Raw genomic sequence first — 13,055 nt, 5'->3', positions numbered from 1 at the left:
GGCTTGGTGCTTGGTCTAATTTTGGTGCTTTTGGAAAGGGATGAATCTGTGTGTTCCCAAGGAGTTGTCTCACATTGTTTGCACTAATAAATACTGACAGTGTATAATCACAAAGTTGCAAAATAAAACATGGTGCATGCATTTCATCTCAGAAAAGAGGATCTCAAATAAGGATTTTTACTAATGAAACAAGACTTGTTGACTTAATTTTGATTCACAGAAGGAGGACAGTGACTCTAGCGTTCTCTCCACTTTCCCCCAAAAAATCTCTTTAACCCCCTCTGTGGACCTCAACGCAGCCCAGAGAGTGTCTGTAAACCCACAGTAGGGAGTGAAATGTATTTAAATGCAGTCTTTAGTTTACAAACATGTCCTCTCCATGGTAACTAAAGTTAGGAATGTCAGAATGGTGGCTGTTACCCTGCTGGTCAAGTGTTTGTTATATGTTCAGCCAGCTAAAGAAACCTTTTCTCTGATGTTTCAGATGTTCATTTACAAGTTCTTCAAATAATCCCAGTTTTCCCATTAGAGATCAAGTTAAAAATCCAGTTTGTGATTGAAATTTTCCAAAATTGTTTTTTTTTTCTGTTGAAAAGAGAAGTGTTACTAAGACTATATTTGGAATAAGAATATGTGTTTATTTGAGGTCAGAGAACATAATTTGGCACTACACCTGTGGGTCAAACCACAGCTGAGACCATTATGTTAAATGAATCTTAAATGTGAAAAACACACTTCTTGACACACTTGTGACAGTTTTTGTTAGATTCTATTAAATTAGATTTATGTTGGGGTCTTGATTTGGGATTAACAAGAAAAATGCATTTATGCCCTGTTGTATTTGATGGCCGTTCAGCCGGTGACCTTCCTATAATCTTATAATACAGTCAAAAGTATTTTAAATGAATTCCAATTTGATCCTGCTATGAATTGATTATATCGGAAGAGACAGCAAGTGCAAATCTTCCCTTTTTCTTCTGCATAATCTGTCAATTCTCATTTCAATGACATAAATAGGATGATAGACTCGTCAACAAATGCAGATGAATGAGAAGAACTCGATCAAAGACTCTTACACTCATACATCTCTTTGTCCTGCCTCAGAATGGCTACACACCACTCCACATTGCTGCCAAAAAGAACCAAATGGACATTGGGACCACACTGCTGGAGTACGGCGCCGACACCAATGCTGTCACGCGGCAAGGCATCAGCCCCATTCATCTGGCGGCACAGGAGGGCAGCGTGGACCTGGTGTCACTGCTCCTGACCAAGAACGCTAACGTTAACGTGTGCAATAAGGTAAAAGTAGGAACGTCAGCATGCAACAGCATGTTCAGATGCAAGACAAGTGTTAGTTCGTTCACTGTAATGTAGCAGCGTACTGTAAACAAATAACATGTTAGCATTGCTAGACCTTTATGACGATTTTATCTGAAAATAAAAATGTCTAACGAGTGTCATTGTTTGCAGACTAGTTTCAGATTGTTCCTTAGTCTTTTCAGATAACTCTCCAGCATTCTGATTCCTTAGTGAGAGAGCAGTCATGTTCTGGACCGTCATCTCCACAAATGAATTCCTATGTTCACACGTTTTCATGTGTGTCCTTTCTGCATTTCCAGAGTGGACTTACACCACTCCACTTGGCAGCTCAGGAGGACAAGATCAATGTTGCAGAAGTCCTTCTCAACCACGGGGCTGATGTCAACCCACAAACTAAAGTAAAGCTTCACGTATATTATAAGCACACATACACACAGACAGATAACCTTCTTTTCTATAGTGCTGTTTCATGCCTCTTTTATTTACACAGAAGCGGTTGTTTGTGTTTTTTTCTCTCTATCGGAGCAAGATTTTCCTGGATTTTCATCATGGGAAAAATATACTCACACATAATATACTCTTGGAAACAATTACAGTCGTCTGCAGTCATCTCACTTGCTACATAAATAAAGGATTGATATTTGAGTGAAAGGTGATCATGTCCTTATGGTTGGTCTGCAGTGAAAAAGAGGCACGCACATGAGCACTTACATGATGCGCTATTATTTGGTCACTCTCTGTCAGTTACATTGAAAAAGACACGCAGGCCTCATAACAGGCTGCTCGCATTCACTGAGACAAAGGTGCTGCAGCTGAAGGTTGGACCAACACGAGGTTATGCGCGTGCGTGTGAGTGTGTGGTTGTGTGTGTGTGTGTGTGTGTGTGTGTGTGTATGTGTGTGTGTGTGTGTTTGTGCTGACAGGACAGTTGTTTACAGCAAATAGGTTATACACTCATCTAATCTAATCCATTACCATCATGCCCTGTATTCATAAACAAGGACATGAAATAGGATGTAGCTTGAAACATGTTTACAACTAGAAAAAGCATGCTAAGAAGAAGAGGCAGTTTTTTTATTTCCTGAGTAAACTGTTTTTTTGTTTTTTTGCACAATAGTTAGCCTACCACATTTTTATAAAATGCACCTAAAAAAAAGAAATGTTCTTTCTCTCGGAAAATGTGACTTTAATAGAGGTTCCTTCCAGGAGACACACATAACTATATTCCTTTTTTTATTTTCATCTTCTTGCCCTTTAAATGCCTGTTTCTCTTAATCTATCTACTTTCCTCTTGTAGATTGGTTACACACCTCTGCACGTGGCCTGTCACTATGGCAACGCAAAGATGGCAAACTTCCTGCTGCAGAATCATGCCAGGATAAATGGCAAAACAAAGGTAAAAAAAAAAGAAAAAAAAAAAGACATTTCTTCAGATCATAATACTTCATACGTACAGATTCAATATTTACTCTCTTACCCTGACTGTGTCTCTGTCTAGAACGGGTACACTCCTCTCCATCAGGCGGCTCAGCAGGGCCACACCCACATCATCAACCTGCTGCTTCAGCACGGGACCTCGGCCAACGAACTCACTGTGGTCAGCGCACAAACACAAACACACTGGCACAGACACAAACACACATTCACACTCCAACAGAGCAGAAGCTTGATGACATACTGAATGCTCTTTTGTGTTTTTCTGTTTGCCTCCTGACCGTGAATAACTTCCTGTTGGTTTGTTGTTGCCGGTCAGAACGGGAACACTGCCCTGTCCATCGCCTGCCGTTTAGGGTACATCTCCGTGGTGGACACTTTGAGGCCAGTGACGGATGAAAACCTGACCTCCATGGTAAGGCGCTGCACTCATGTCTGCTGCATCTCATTTGATCCAGTTCACTCCCTCTAATGTATATCAGTAAACCAAAAGATTACAAAGTCTTTTAAGCCTAATGAATAGTCTCTTTAACTTGGAAACAGGTTAAATACTAGAAATCGCCCAATACATTAAATACATACAATATTGAAGAAATATCTGATATATTAAGCAATTTTTGACCACAATATTATTGACATTAAAAAGATTTTTCTAAAGAATCAGAATCAGAATGTCTTGATTGTCATTGCAAGTACAACGCTATTGAAAGAGGAAGCCGCTCTCACATTCTGTGTTTTAGAAGCAAGAGATAAAAAATTAATCCTATAGAAATTATAAAATACTACAAAATATACAACTATACTTTCTATTGCCTAATAATAAAAAATAACTATGTTAATATGTTACATTCAAAGATTATTTTGTATTCAGTCATCATACATAATACAATAATTATAAACAATATGGACAGTTTAAACAAAGTCAACGGTCATGTGTTAAGTAGTGACTGATTTGAAACTAGGGTGGCGAAAACTTTATTGACCTTCTTGAACCCCTCATCACTTTTACTGTTTCCAACTCGAGGATATTTTCCCATGCTCTTGCAAGTGCAGTTTTTGGATTTAAGACTTCCACTTGGTGGTGGATTCAAGAGCTTCTCAGTGAGCTACTGAAACAAATTGCAATCAGGAACTTAAAGAAAAAGAAGGATTGTAGACAAAGTTAGAAACCAAAAGTTTGTTTTTGGCTCATAGTTGTATTACGAGGATTTCTGTATCTGTAAAAACTTGTGATATTCTTGGTTATTCTGTTGAAAATTGTCTGCAGTAATGTAAAGTACATGTTGCTTTAGGACTGATACATGTTAAACCCTTAGTGCATCCTTACTTTGCAGAGACATTAAACTTTACCGGCCAGTGAGCCAGCAGCATACTGTGAGCGCAGTCAGTGTGTGAAGCCTGAAAATGAGGCAGCAAGTAAGTCAGTCAGACTCGCTGTGTCACATGTGTGAGGTTATCCTTATTAAGAGCGAGAGTGAGGGCTTAGACCAGAGCTTAAGGTTTCTCCTCAAATAGCCCAGTCCATTACAGCATTGTGATCCACACACATGTCCATGAGGAAGAGCAGCGATGGGAGGAGGAGGGATAAAGGTGTGAAAGCGGGAACGAAAGAAAGGTAGCGTGAAGATAAAGAGGTAACAGGAGGGTGAGGAGGGACATTGAGTGAAGAGACGGACGGAGAGGTCACTGAAGATCCTGCACAATCGGCAGCAAGTGTATTAGTCATTACTGTCTCTATCTGCACTGAAGAAACTTCAAGGTCAAGGTCGCTTCCCTACACTTTTGTGTGCAGAGGCCTCGCTGTTGTTTTATGCCCCTGAGTAACCTTCTGAACCATCTGAAGCCTGCAGCACCTCTGCTGGTCAGTTAGCTAGGGGAAATGCCCTGCAGACACATTATAGTATCATTCCTTTTTTACTGACTTAAAAATTTAGTTTAAAGTCCAAATTAGGAAATAGATGCATACTGTAGGTCGCACTTAAGTTGGAATGTAAGTACTGAGCTTTTATATTAGCAAACTTGGTTGTCTTTAAAATATGAAAAAAGATTAGGTGATGTCCGTCTATCACAGCGCTTTATATTCAATTTCTTTTCTCATTTACTTTTTTTTCTTTTTACCCCAGTCCTTAATCTTCCTGAACCTCAGTGCTGCCTTTTTTAAAGTCAGATTTAAACTGCTCAGGGTATCAAAACATCAACATTGAGCTGGGAGAAACTCCAGAGATTACTGGTATTATTGAAAGCTTTAAAAACACACGTGTAAGGTTCAGGACGATAAGACACTGCATGTGTCATCTGATAATAAAGTAACAAAGTAATAAATAAATATGAGAACCCCCAAGAAAGGATTCATGCGCAAGGTAAAAAAAACCATTCTGATAAATGAAGGACTCGATAAATACAGAATCGGACAAACTGTGTTTGCAGTTTCCTCTGTTCATTATGAGGAAACAGGAAGTGGGACAAAACATAAATAAGCTTTCAAGATTAAAGGAAAATTAAATAAGAGTAAAAATAATCAAGTAAAATAAAACAGAATAAGATGATCTATAAATTAATAAAAACGGGCTGAAAAGTGTACTAAATCAATCAATAAAGTTACACTATGTCACATCTTTTTTTCAAATATGACATCCTACTCATCTTTCCATTTGAATTTTTATGAAGTTGTTTTAAAAAAAAAGAAGCTTAGTTGTCCCTTTGCTTTTCCTGTTTACAGAGTGCATCAGAGAAACACAAAATCAACGTCCCAGAGACCATGAACGAGTTCCTCGACATGTCAGACGATGAAGGTATGTAAAACATGTTCATAATTACTATTCACTCCCACCATTTTTTTTTATCAGTGTCCTGCTTAAAATTGAATGAATTATTACATTGTAAACTGTTATTGTGACTTGATTTTATTGGAGTAAAGTAAAATCATTACACTGCATGAGTTCTGTAACGTTGTGACTGTGTGCAATATGATGTCATTGTTCATTAACATGTGCATGTCTCACTGTGTGTGTGTCTAAATCACACAGTCCGGGCCAATGTGCCGGAAACTCTCAATGAGGAGTCTTTTTCAGATGGTGATGAAGGTACTTGTCATAAGTTTGCCTCCTCTGTTGTTTGTGTGTTTTCCTTTAATATAAGCAGAACTCACCTTCCTTTCTAATGAGCTAACCTCTACGCCTCTGCTATACTATACTACTCTGCTTTGCTCTTCATTTTCATTAGAACATAGTCTCTCTACAGCGGGAATCATGCACAGGTTACACTTAAACAAAAATCTGAGGGCAGTAAATGGAAAGTTTATTCTCATACCAACGGCCATGAAGAGTGTCAGACAGAGCAGATATTCTATTTTTTACTGTAATTATCAGTCTGCCATCAGCAGGGAAAATCTAAAGTCTCAGCTGTTCCTGTTTTGACCAAGAAATCCATCAGTAAACATTAAATTATTGAACAGTTTGAGCCCTGAATCTGGTCTTGGTTTTCTGTCAGGTTTGAGTGTGCTTCTCTTCACAAACTGACACTGCTGACGCTATTTTCACTGCTTCTTTAAAAGCTGTTATTTTTAAGCACTCGAACAGCACAAGTCTACCACATACCACATGACTCCCTTTACAAAGACACTTTGTGCAATCTTTTTGAAGGAGGTACTGTGAGAAAATGAGAACAAGGTCAATGAAATCATCTTGTTATACTGTGTGATAATCTTAATACATTACATAGTAGCATAGTTAGCAGCGGGCTAGCTGTGGTGGTGTCACTGCAGGGCCAAATGTCACTGCCAAGTTTATGGTACAAGTCACATTGTTTCAGGCTGTCCTCTTCAGTCTTCTGTCCTCTGTTTTTGGAACCACAGAGCCAGTCGGCCTGTAAAATTGATGAGCTCGTTCATGGGCCGTTGCTTTGGGGACCGTCAGAGGAGGGAGGTGTGGAGTTTCTATGTCAAGTGATACAGCTAGACTCAACAAGTTACGCACACGCACAGATCAAGTGAAAATGAACGAGTGTGTACGGCAGCCGTATGATGAAGATCCTCATTGCTAAATACATGATTGAGCTTGTTATCACTACCAGGCAGGAATTATAAATAAGTGTATCCATGGCCTCATGTTCTCCACATAAACTGTTTATACTGCGTACATAATTCATTTGCATTGCTTCTCATGCAGCAGCAGAGTGTTGTGTTCAGGCCTGCAATCAGTCATCTTTGTAGGATGTTTTTGTGTATACATTGTGTGTGTGTGCGTGTGCGCGTGTGCGTGTGTGTGTGTGTGTGTGTGTGTGTGTGTGCGCGTGTGCGTGTGTGCGTGCGTGTGTGTGTGTGTGTGTGTGTGTGTGTGTGAGTGAGTGAAAGGAGTTAGTGGACTTAAAAAGTGTCCACATCTCTCTTTAATCCTATATGGGGGAAGCCAATCCTATTATGTTGTAGGTTTGAGTGAGTGTGACAGGTCACTGCTGAAGTGTGTGTGTGTGTGTGTGTGTGTGTGTGTGTGTGTGTGTGGGTGTGTGGGTGTGTGTGTGTATTTGTGTGTGACTCTTTATGCTTTCTTTGCACTTATTTCCTCTAATTGCACCATATTTTGAATACCACTTGTTGTGCTCTTCTTTCATCACATTATGGAGTGTCTTTATGACGCTTACATATTGTATTCGAGGGTATTCTTCTCGCAGTTGGTTTTGTGAATTTGAAGGTTTAACTCTTGAACTGTTCTTCGTGATTGAGTTGAACTGACTTTTCCTGTGCAAGTATTAGTAACTGTTTGCAACATGCAGAATGAAGAACTAGAGGGAATTGTTGTGCAAGATATTAATGTCAAAATGATGCCTGCTGCTGCTGCTGCTGCTATTTCATCAGTAGTTGAGCCCCACTCCCAGTTTGACAAGCAGCCAAACTGTCTCTATAGAGGAAGGAAAAAAAAGGATCGCTTAGCGAGGGTTTACTTCTTCTCTTCGTCACTGTCTCCTCCGCTGAGGTTTCCCTTGTTTGAGGCGTTTGCTGTCAGCTGTCAGACCACGTTCACGCGCTTTGATATGGATGGAGTTGAGCCAGAGACGCACCGAGACTTTCTGTCTTTAAATCCAATGAGATGAGCTTTTTTTGAACCGCCTGCATGGGAATTAACCCCTGGTGACCGCCGATGACAGAGTGCTTGGTCTTACGCTATCAATAACCCAGCATTTTACAGTTTGGGGGCAACAAAAAAAAAAAAAAGACGCACTACTTGGAAGAGTTTTTGAGTTTCATTTTTTTGCAAGCGATAAAGTGCGCGCCGGAGACAAATGCGCAAATCGGTCTGAGTGGAGTTAAGTGTGTGGGGGTGAAAAGAGGGCAACTTTTTCCATCAGCAACTCAAGCAGTGAATGGACCACTTGACAGTCGTCGCCTCATACTGGATCTACTTTTCGTCCCGCACAAGTTTTTTTTTTTTTTTTTAGCTGTAGAGAAAGATAAATTACTCAGGGAAACTTCTGAATAGTTCAGATCATTATGGCTGCGTTAGTCAAAGGTAAGTCGCTAGAGAATCCGAATACGTTTCAGTAGCCGGTGTGTGTAGTTTTGATTGCTGTGTAATAAGAGACAGAGGATCGACCTAATTATTATTCCATTTGTCACTCACTACCTTTCTTTTTTTAACGATTGTGTTCCCTATAAACTACCTAGACGGTGAAGTTGTAAAGCTATTAATGACATTTGATCTTTTTAGTTGTAGGCCTACAGGTTTAAATGTTTCATTGAATTTTTGTTGCCCTGACTTCGTTATAGAAGATGCTTTATTTTAAAAGAAGTAGCCTAATAGGTGTGTGTCAAGTGTGCGTGTAGGCCTGTGTGTAGCCTATAAGTGTGTGTGTGTGTGTGTGTGTGTGTGTGGAGGTGACTATGTGTGTAGTTGGGTATCTGAGCTTGAATGGGACGGTAAAACATTATTACAGCAGCGGGAGCCAATTGTTTCCCTGTTGTGTCAAGTCAGACAAACCGACCAGAGAAGCACCGGAAGTGGGGTTATCATTAATAACCATCAAAATAAAGGCATGACTTAAATTACAGCTTAGCAGTCACGAATGCAAATACAGCTTATTTTTTTTTTTTTACATTTTGAATATTGTCCTCAAACATCTGATTCTTTAGTCCTTCTTGAAACATAATGTTGGGTGTTTTTCAGAGTTGTCTGAAATGGTTTACAGCTCGAACAAAGATTGAGCAAACTTAAAAGGCTACCATTAATTTTGATTTTTAAAAAAATAACTCCCCCAATGCGCTGATTAAATATATGCTTCATGGCTATATTGTCGCCCTAAATGAAAGTATTAGGCTATTGTTTGCTAGGTTGCTGTTGGAGACAGACATTTCAACATGCAACAGCAATTTGTTTACCCATGCCACCAGACGAGAAAAAAAAAATGTCAGGATAGCCAAAACCATGTTGAATAGTATCATTGATTTGAACAGTTTAAGACTTTTACCATATGGTTTTATTTTGAAATTTGACACCGGAAACGTCTACTTGTAGCGTTCCCCTAACTTGATGGCGGTGTTGGTGTGTGAACGGAGTGCGGCAGTATTGAAGGTAGGGGGAGGGGCTGCGGTGAAGGAGCGGAGTGTTGCAGGCAGGACAGAGCCGGACATGAGGGAGAAGGGGAAACACTGTCGCCGCTCCGCCGGCTTCGTTGACCGGCGTGTCATCGTCCACCGGTCCGCCGATCGAGGTGCGATGCTGGTTGTCCACTTTCTGCTCGTTCTCTTCTCGTTGTGCTCTTGCATATAGTCGCTTGTTTAAGCCTCTGCTGCGCTGTCTTTGAGTGATGTGAGGAGCTGCGTTTGGTTTTACTGGGGGGCTCCAGATATACCGCAAAGTGGCTTTGCTGCTCTCTCCCTGATGGCATTATTATTCTCTTACTGTGTCCCTGTCTAACCTCTGACAGAGTCGTCGCTGCTCTTTTTTTTTTTTTCCATCTGCATGTTGTTGCTCTGCCACAGCCAAATTATTAAGAAAAAGTTGCAGTGGGCTATGCAGTTGCAGCAAGGAATGCTGGGTTTAAAGGCAGAGTGGTGTTGATAAATGATCTAAGGCCTGGTTTAGGTGCCTTAACCAAACAGTGGTGACGGCTTGTTTTTCGCCTTGAGGTGGTGCATCGCCTCTTCTATTTTTTTTTCTTCTTCTTCTTCCTGATTTAGCTTTAAAGTTGACTGGAGGATTTTATGATTCCCCCTTCTCCCCCCCCCCTCCCCCTTCCCTCCCATCAGGTGAGGATGCAATGACTGGGGACACGGACAAATACCTGCGGCCTCAGGACCTCAAAGAGCTGGGGGACGACTCTCTCCCTCAGGAGGGGTACATGGGTTTCAGCATTGGAGCCCGTTCAGCCAGGTAGGCACCTGTCACTTTGATTTAAAGAAAACCACTGACGAGCTCTGCAGCACTGTCAAACTGTTTTTTTTAATCCAACTTGTAATGGAAGTGCGGCCAGTATCCTCAGTGTGTGACATCATCATTTCCAGTGGTGCTGAGGCTGTTCTTCCTACATAAGCATTCATAAGTTTATCACGCCACATCTGACATGGTATGCCGTTTTTCTAGATTGTACGGTGTATGCTGGACTGATTTAATAATGTACAGCCCTTTAAACACACACAGACACACACACACATACTCAGACACACACCACAAACAGAAGAATGGAAATTAACAGTGAAAGCATCTGGAAAGTTGCCATCTAATGATTCAACCTGACAAAATGATTCAGCGTTTTGTGTGTGGCCCCATTCAAACCTATTCAAAGATTATACACATGGCCCCTTGTACGTATAACACATGAGATATAGATTGAGCAATTTGAACTCTGGTATCTTTGATCCTCTGTGTGAACAGCTGCACATCAGGAAGCAGCGCAGGCCTACACACTGTCGAACAGTGGACAAAGTATGCAGTGGAAAACTGGCATTGCTCGTGAAAACACATCAGCAGGCACACAAGACAAGTGTTGTGCAGTCCCTGAGTGTATTGTAGCCACACTAGCAGATGGCACATGCACTGTGATGGTTGGATTGATTAAAAAAAAAAACAACAACACTAACTGTGACAGGAAGCTGCACACATCAGCAGGCCACCACAGACAAGGAAAAAAAAAAAACCTGAGCGATTCCATGTAAACAAGCTTGTTTGGTGAGCATCATGGAAAGAGTTTTGACAGGGGTAATACATTTACGGGAATTGTTGTTTGCAGTTTATGATATAATAAAACAAAAACACTGTTTTGGACTTTAATTTAGGGGGTTTGGAGCATCGTTTAGGTGCTGAAATTGCTGTTTGTTGTGCCTATGATCATAATGGTTCTACAGATAAAAGTTATTCTTTTTTAATTTGTTACATCACAATCTGCTAAAAAGAAGAGCTACACACACTAAAAGTCAAACATATACTACAGGTTCTGTTACGCAAACGTATGAAGTAGAAGAACAGTTCTTAAACTGAAACGGATTGGGGAATTATTGCCTTCTCTTTTTGCAGGATTTGAATGCAATGCTCTAATATTCAGTATTTTATTGATTTTGAATGTATTATGCTGAGCAAGTTCTTTTCTCTTCCTATACCTTTCTGTTTATCACATCAACATTGCATGGTATGCTTTTTTTTTGACTGGGCTGCACACACACACACACACACACACACACACACACACACACACACACATATAAGCAAATCCACGTAAAACCCTAAAAACTTTTATGTCTAGTTGAAGCGTTAAACTATGCCAAAGCACAGCATTATTGTCATGAGGATAATAAAGAAAGGCATGTCATGCTTGAATGTCTTCAAAATGCTTTGCTTTTCACCCTTCTATTTTGTCCTTTCCCTTGTTTTTCTGCCCCCCCCCCTTTCGTCTTTCATTCTAGCCCTAGAATCAGGTAAGATAAAAAAAAGTAGTTCTAGTAGTCGTAGTAAGCAGCTCTGAATGGTGTCCTTCCCCTGTGATCCCCAAACTGCTGTGTAACTCTGACAGTACACCCATAAAACCACTAACCCAAACCATGAGTCATCCATCGCGCATCGTCGTCATCGAGTGTTGCTGTTGTTGTCTGTGACTGTGGATTTGTGTAAATGTCCATAATAGCTGCTCTACATTAACACTTGTTTCTCATCTTTTGAATCCCATCATCTTGTCAGAAAAATATAAATGTATTCACTTTCTAACGCAGGTTTGGACAAAAGGCGATCTTGCTGGAAATGAGATTTTTCATTTTTAAATTTGCTGACTTGATTTCGATTGAAGTTGTGTGGAATAATCTTTCACATTTGGACGTGGCTTTTTTCTTTAACAAGTGGCACTTTATTTATGTTTTACTTGTCCCTCTGAGTGTAACTTCCAGGGATCAAATACCTCCGTTTATTCATAACCGGCCCCCCCCCCTGTTCTACACTAGTCATTGGAGTTGTCCCAGCGTTATTCAGAATTGTTTTAGATGTGAAATTTTCAGAGATGGAAACTTTACAGCCGGAGATTACTCTGGAATTTCGGTCCATTGTAAGATCCCTCACATATATCAGGACAGACACACTTGTTCTTACTTACCCAAAACACGCGCGCATAAACAACCAAATGGACGCATAATGACTCAAACCCTGTGTCCACTGCTCTAAAAAAGGAGGACTGTTGTTATTTATGTGTGGTTTCAAGACAGAACAAGTTGTTTGGATAACAGGAGGTGTAGTTAGCCACTAGACAGACTGATTGATCAATAGTCAAATGAATGGAGTGGTTTGGAACGTGAAAGGATGGTGACAAAGAAGGATTGGTGTTAGAGAAAAGCAGCAAAGCAGAGAAAACGTCCCTTCTTCTTCCCTTTTATGAATTTTAGGGTAAACAACACAGGAGAGACTTTGCAACTGCGGTGGTTAAGAGAGCAAGGGATGATCAGGCAGCCTTACTAAAAAAGAGTGCCATGACATGCATCAATGAATAACAGATCATTAAGGACAAACAAGAAAGAAAGAGGGACGCAAAGAGGAAATCATAATGTATGGACGTTGAGAGGAGGATGGACAGAAAGAGAAAGAAGCTGTCAAGAAGAAAAACACAGTCCGGGTGCGAGCGGTGGGGAAGGGGGCGCGGCACTGCCATGCCAGCGAGTCCATTCAGGACACACAGAGTTGCTTGGTAACTTCGATGGCGGGGTAGGCAGGCTGTGCTGAATAAAGGGCTTCTCTCTGAGCTGAATAGTGTGTCCACTCAAACACGCTGAGCTCTGCATTTTGTCCCCCCCCCCCCCTTCAGCTCACTTGTTCTCCCCCCTCTGCACTTTC

General features: G+C 40.7%; 1 protein-coding gene across 12 annotated transcripts in view; it reads left to right on the top strand.

Moving 5' to 3' along the window:
- LOC109987898 (ankyrin-3-like) overlaps positions 1-13,055 on the top strand; it is a 130,509-nt gene that overhangs the window by 83,394 nt on the left and 34,060 nt on the right. For 4 of the 12 annotated variants that reach the window (XM_065959612.1, XM_065959611.1, XM_065959614.1 and 1 more), the window contains exons 17-25: positions 1,105-1,302; positions 1,623-1,721; positions 2,621-2,719; positions 2,822-2,920; positions 3,077-3,172; positions 5,477-5,549; positions 5,784-5,840; positions 9,998-10,121; positions 11,648-11,659. In XM_065959612.1, the coding sequence (XP_065815684.1) occupies positions 1,105-1,302; positions 1,623-1,721; positions 2,621-2,719; positions 2,822-2,920; positions 3,077-3,172; positions 5,477-5,549; positions 5,784-5,840; positions 9,998-10,121; positions 11,648-11,659 (857 nt within the window). The other 8 variants (XM_065959615.1, XM_065959622.1, XM_065959613.1 and 5 more) reach the window with 7 other exon arrangements.

The sequence above is a fragment of the Labrus bergylta genome, chromosome 10 (assembly GCF_963930695.1).
Source record: "Labrus bergylta chromosome 10, fLabBer1.1, whole genome shotgun sequence".
NCBI classification, from domain to species: domain Eukaryota; kingdom Metazoa; phylum Chordata; class Actinopteri; order Labriformes; family Labridae; genus Labrus; species Labrus bergylta.
This window is presented reverse-complemented; position numbering and strand designations above follow the sequence as displayed.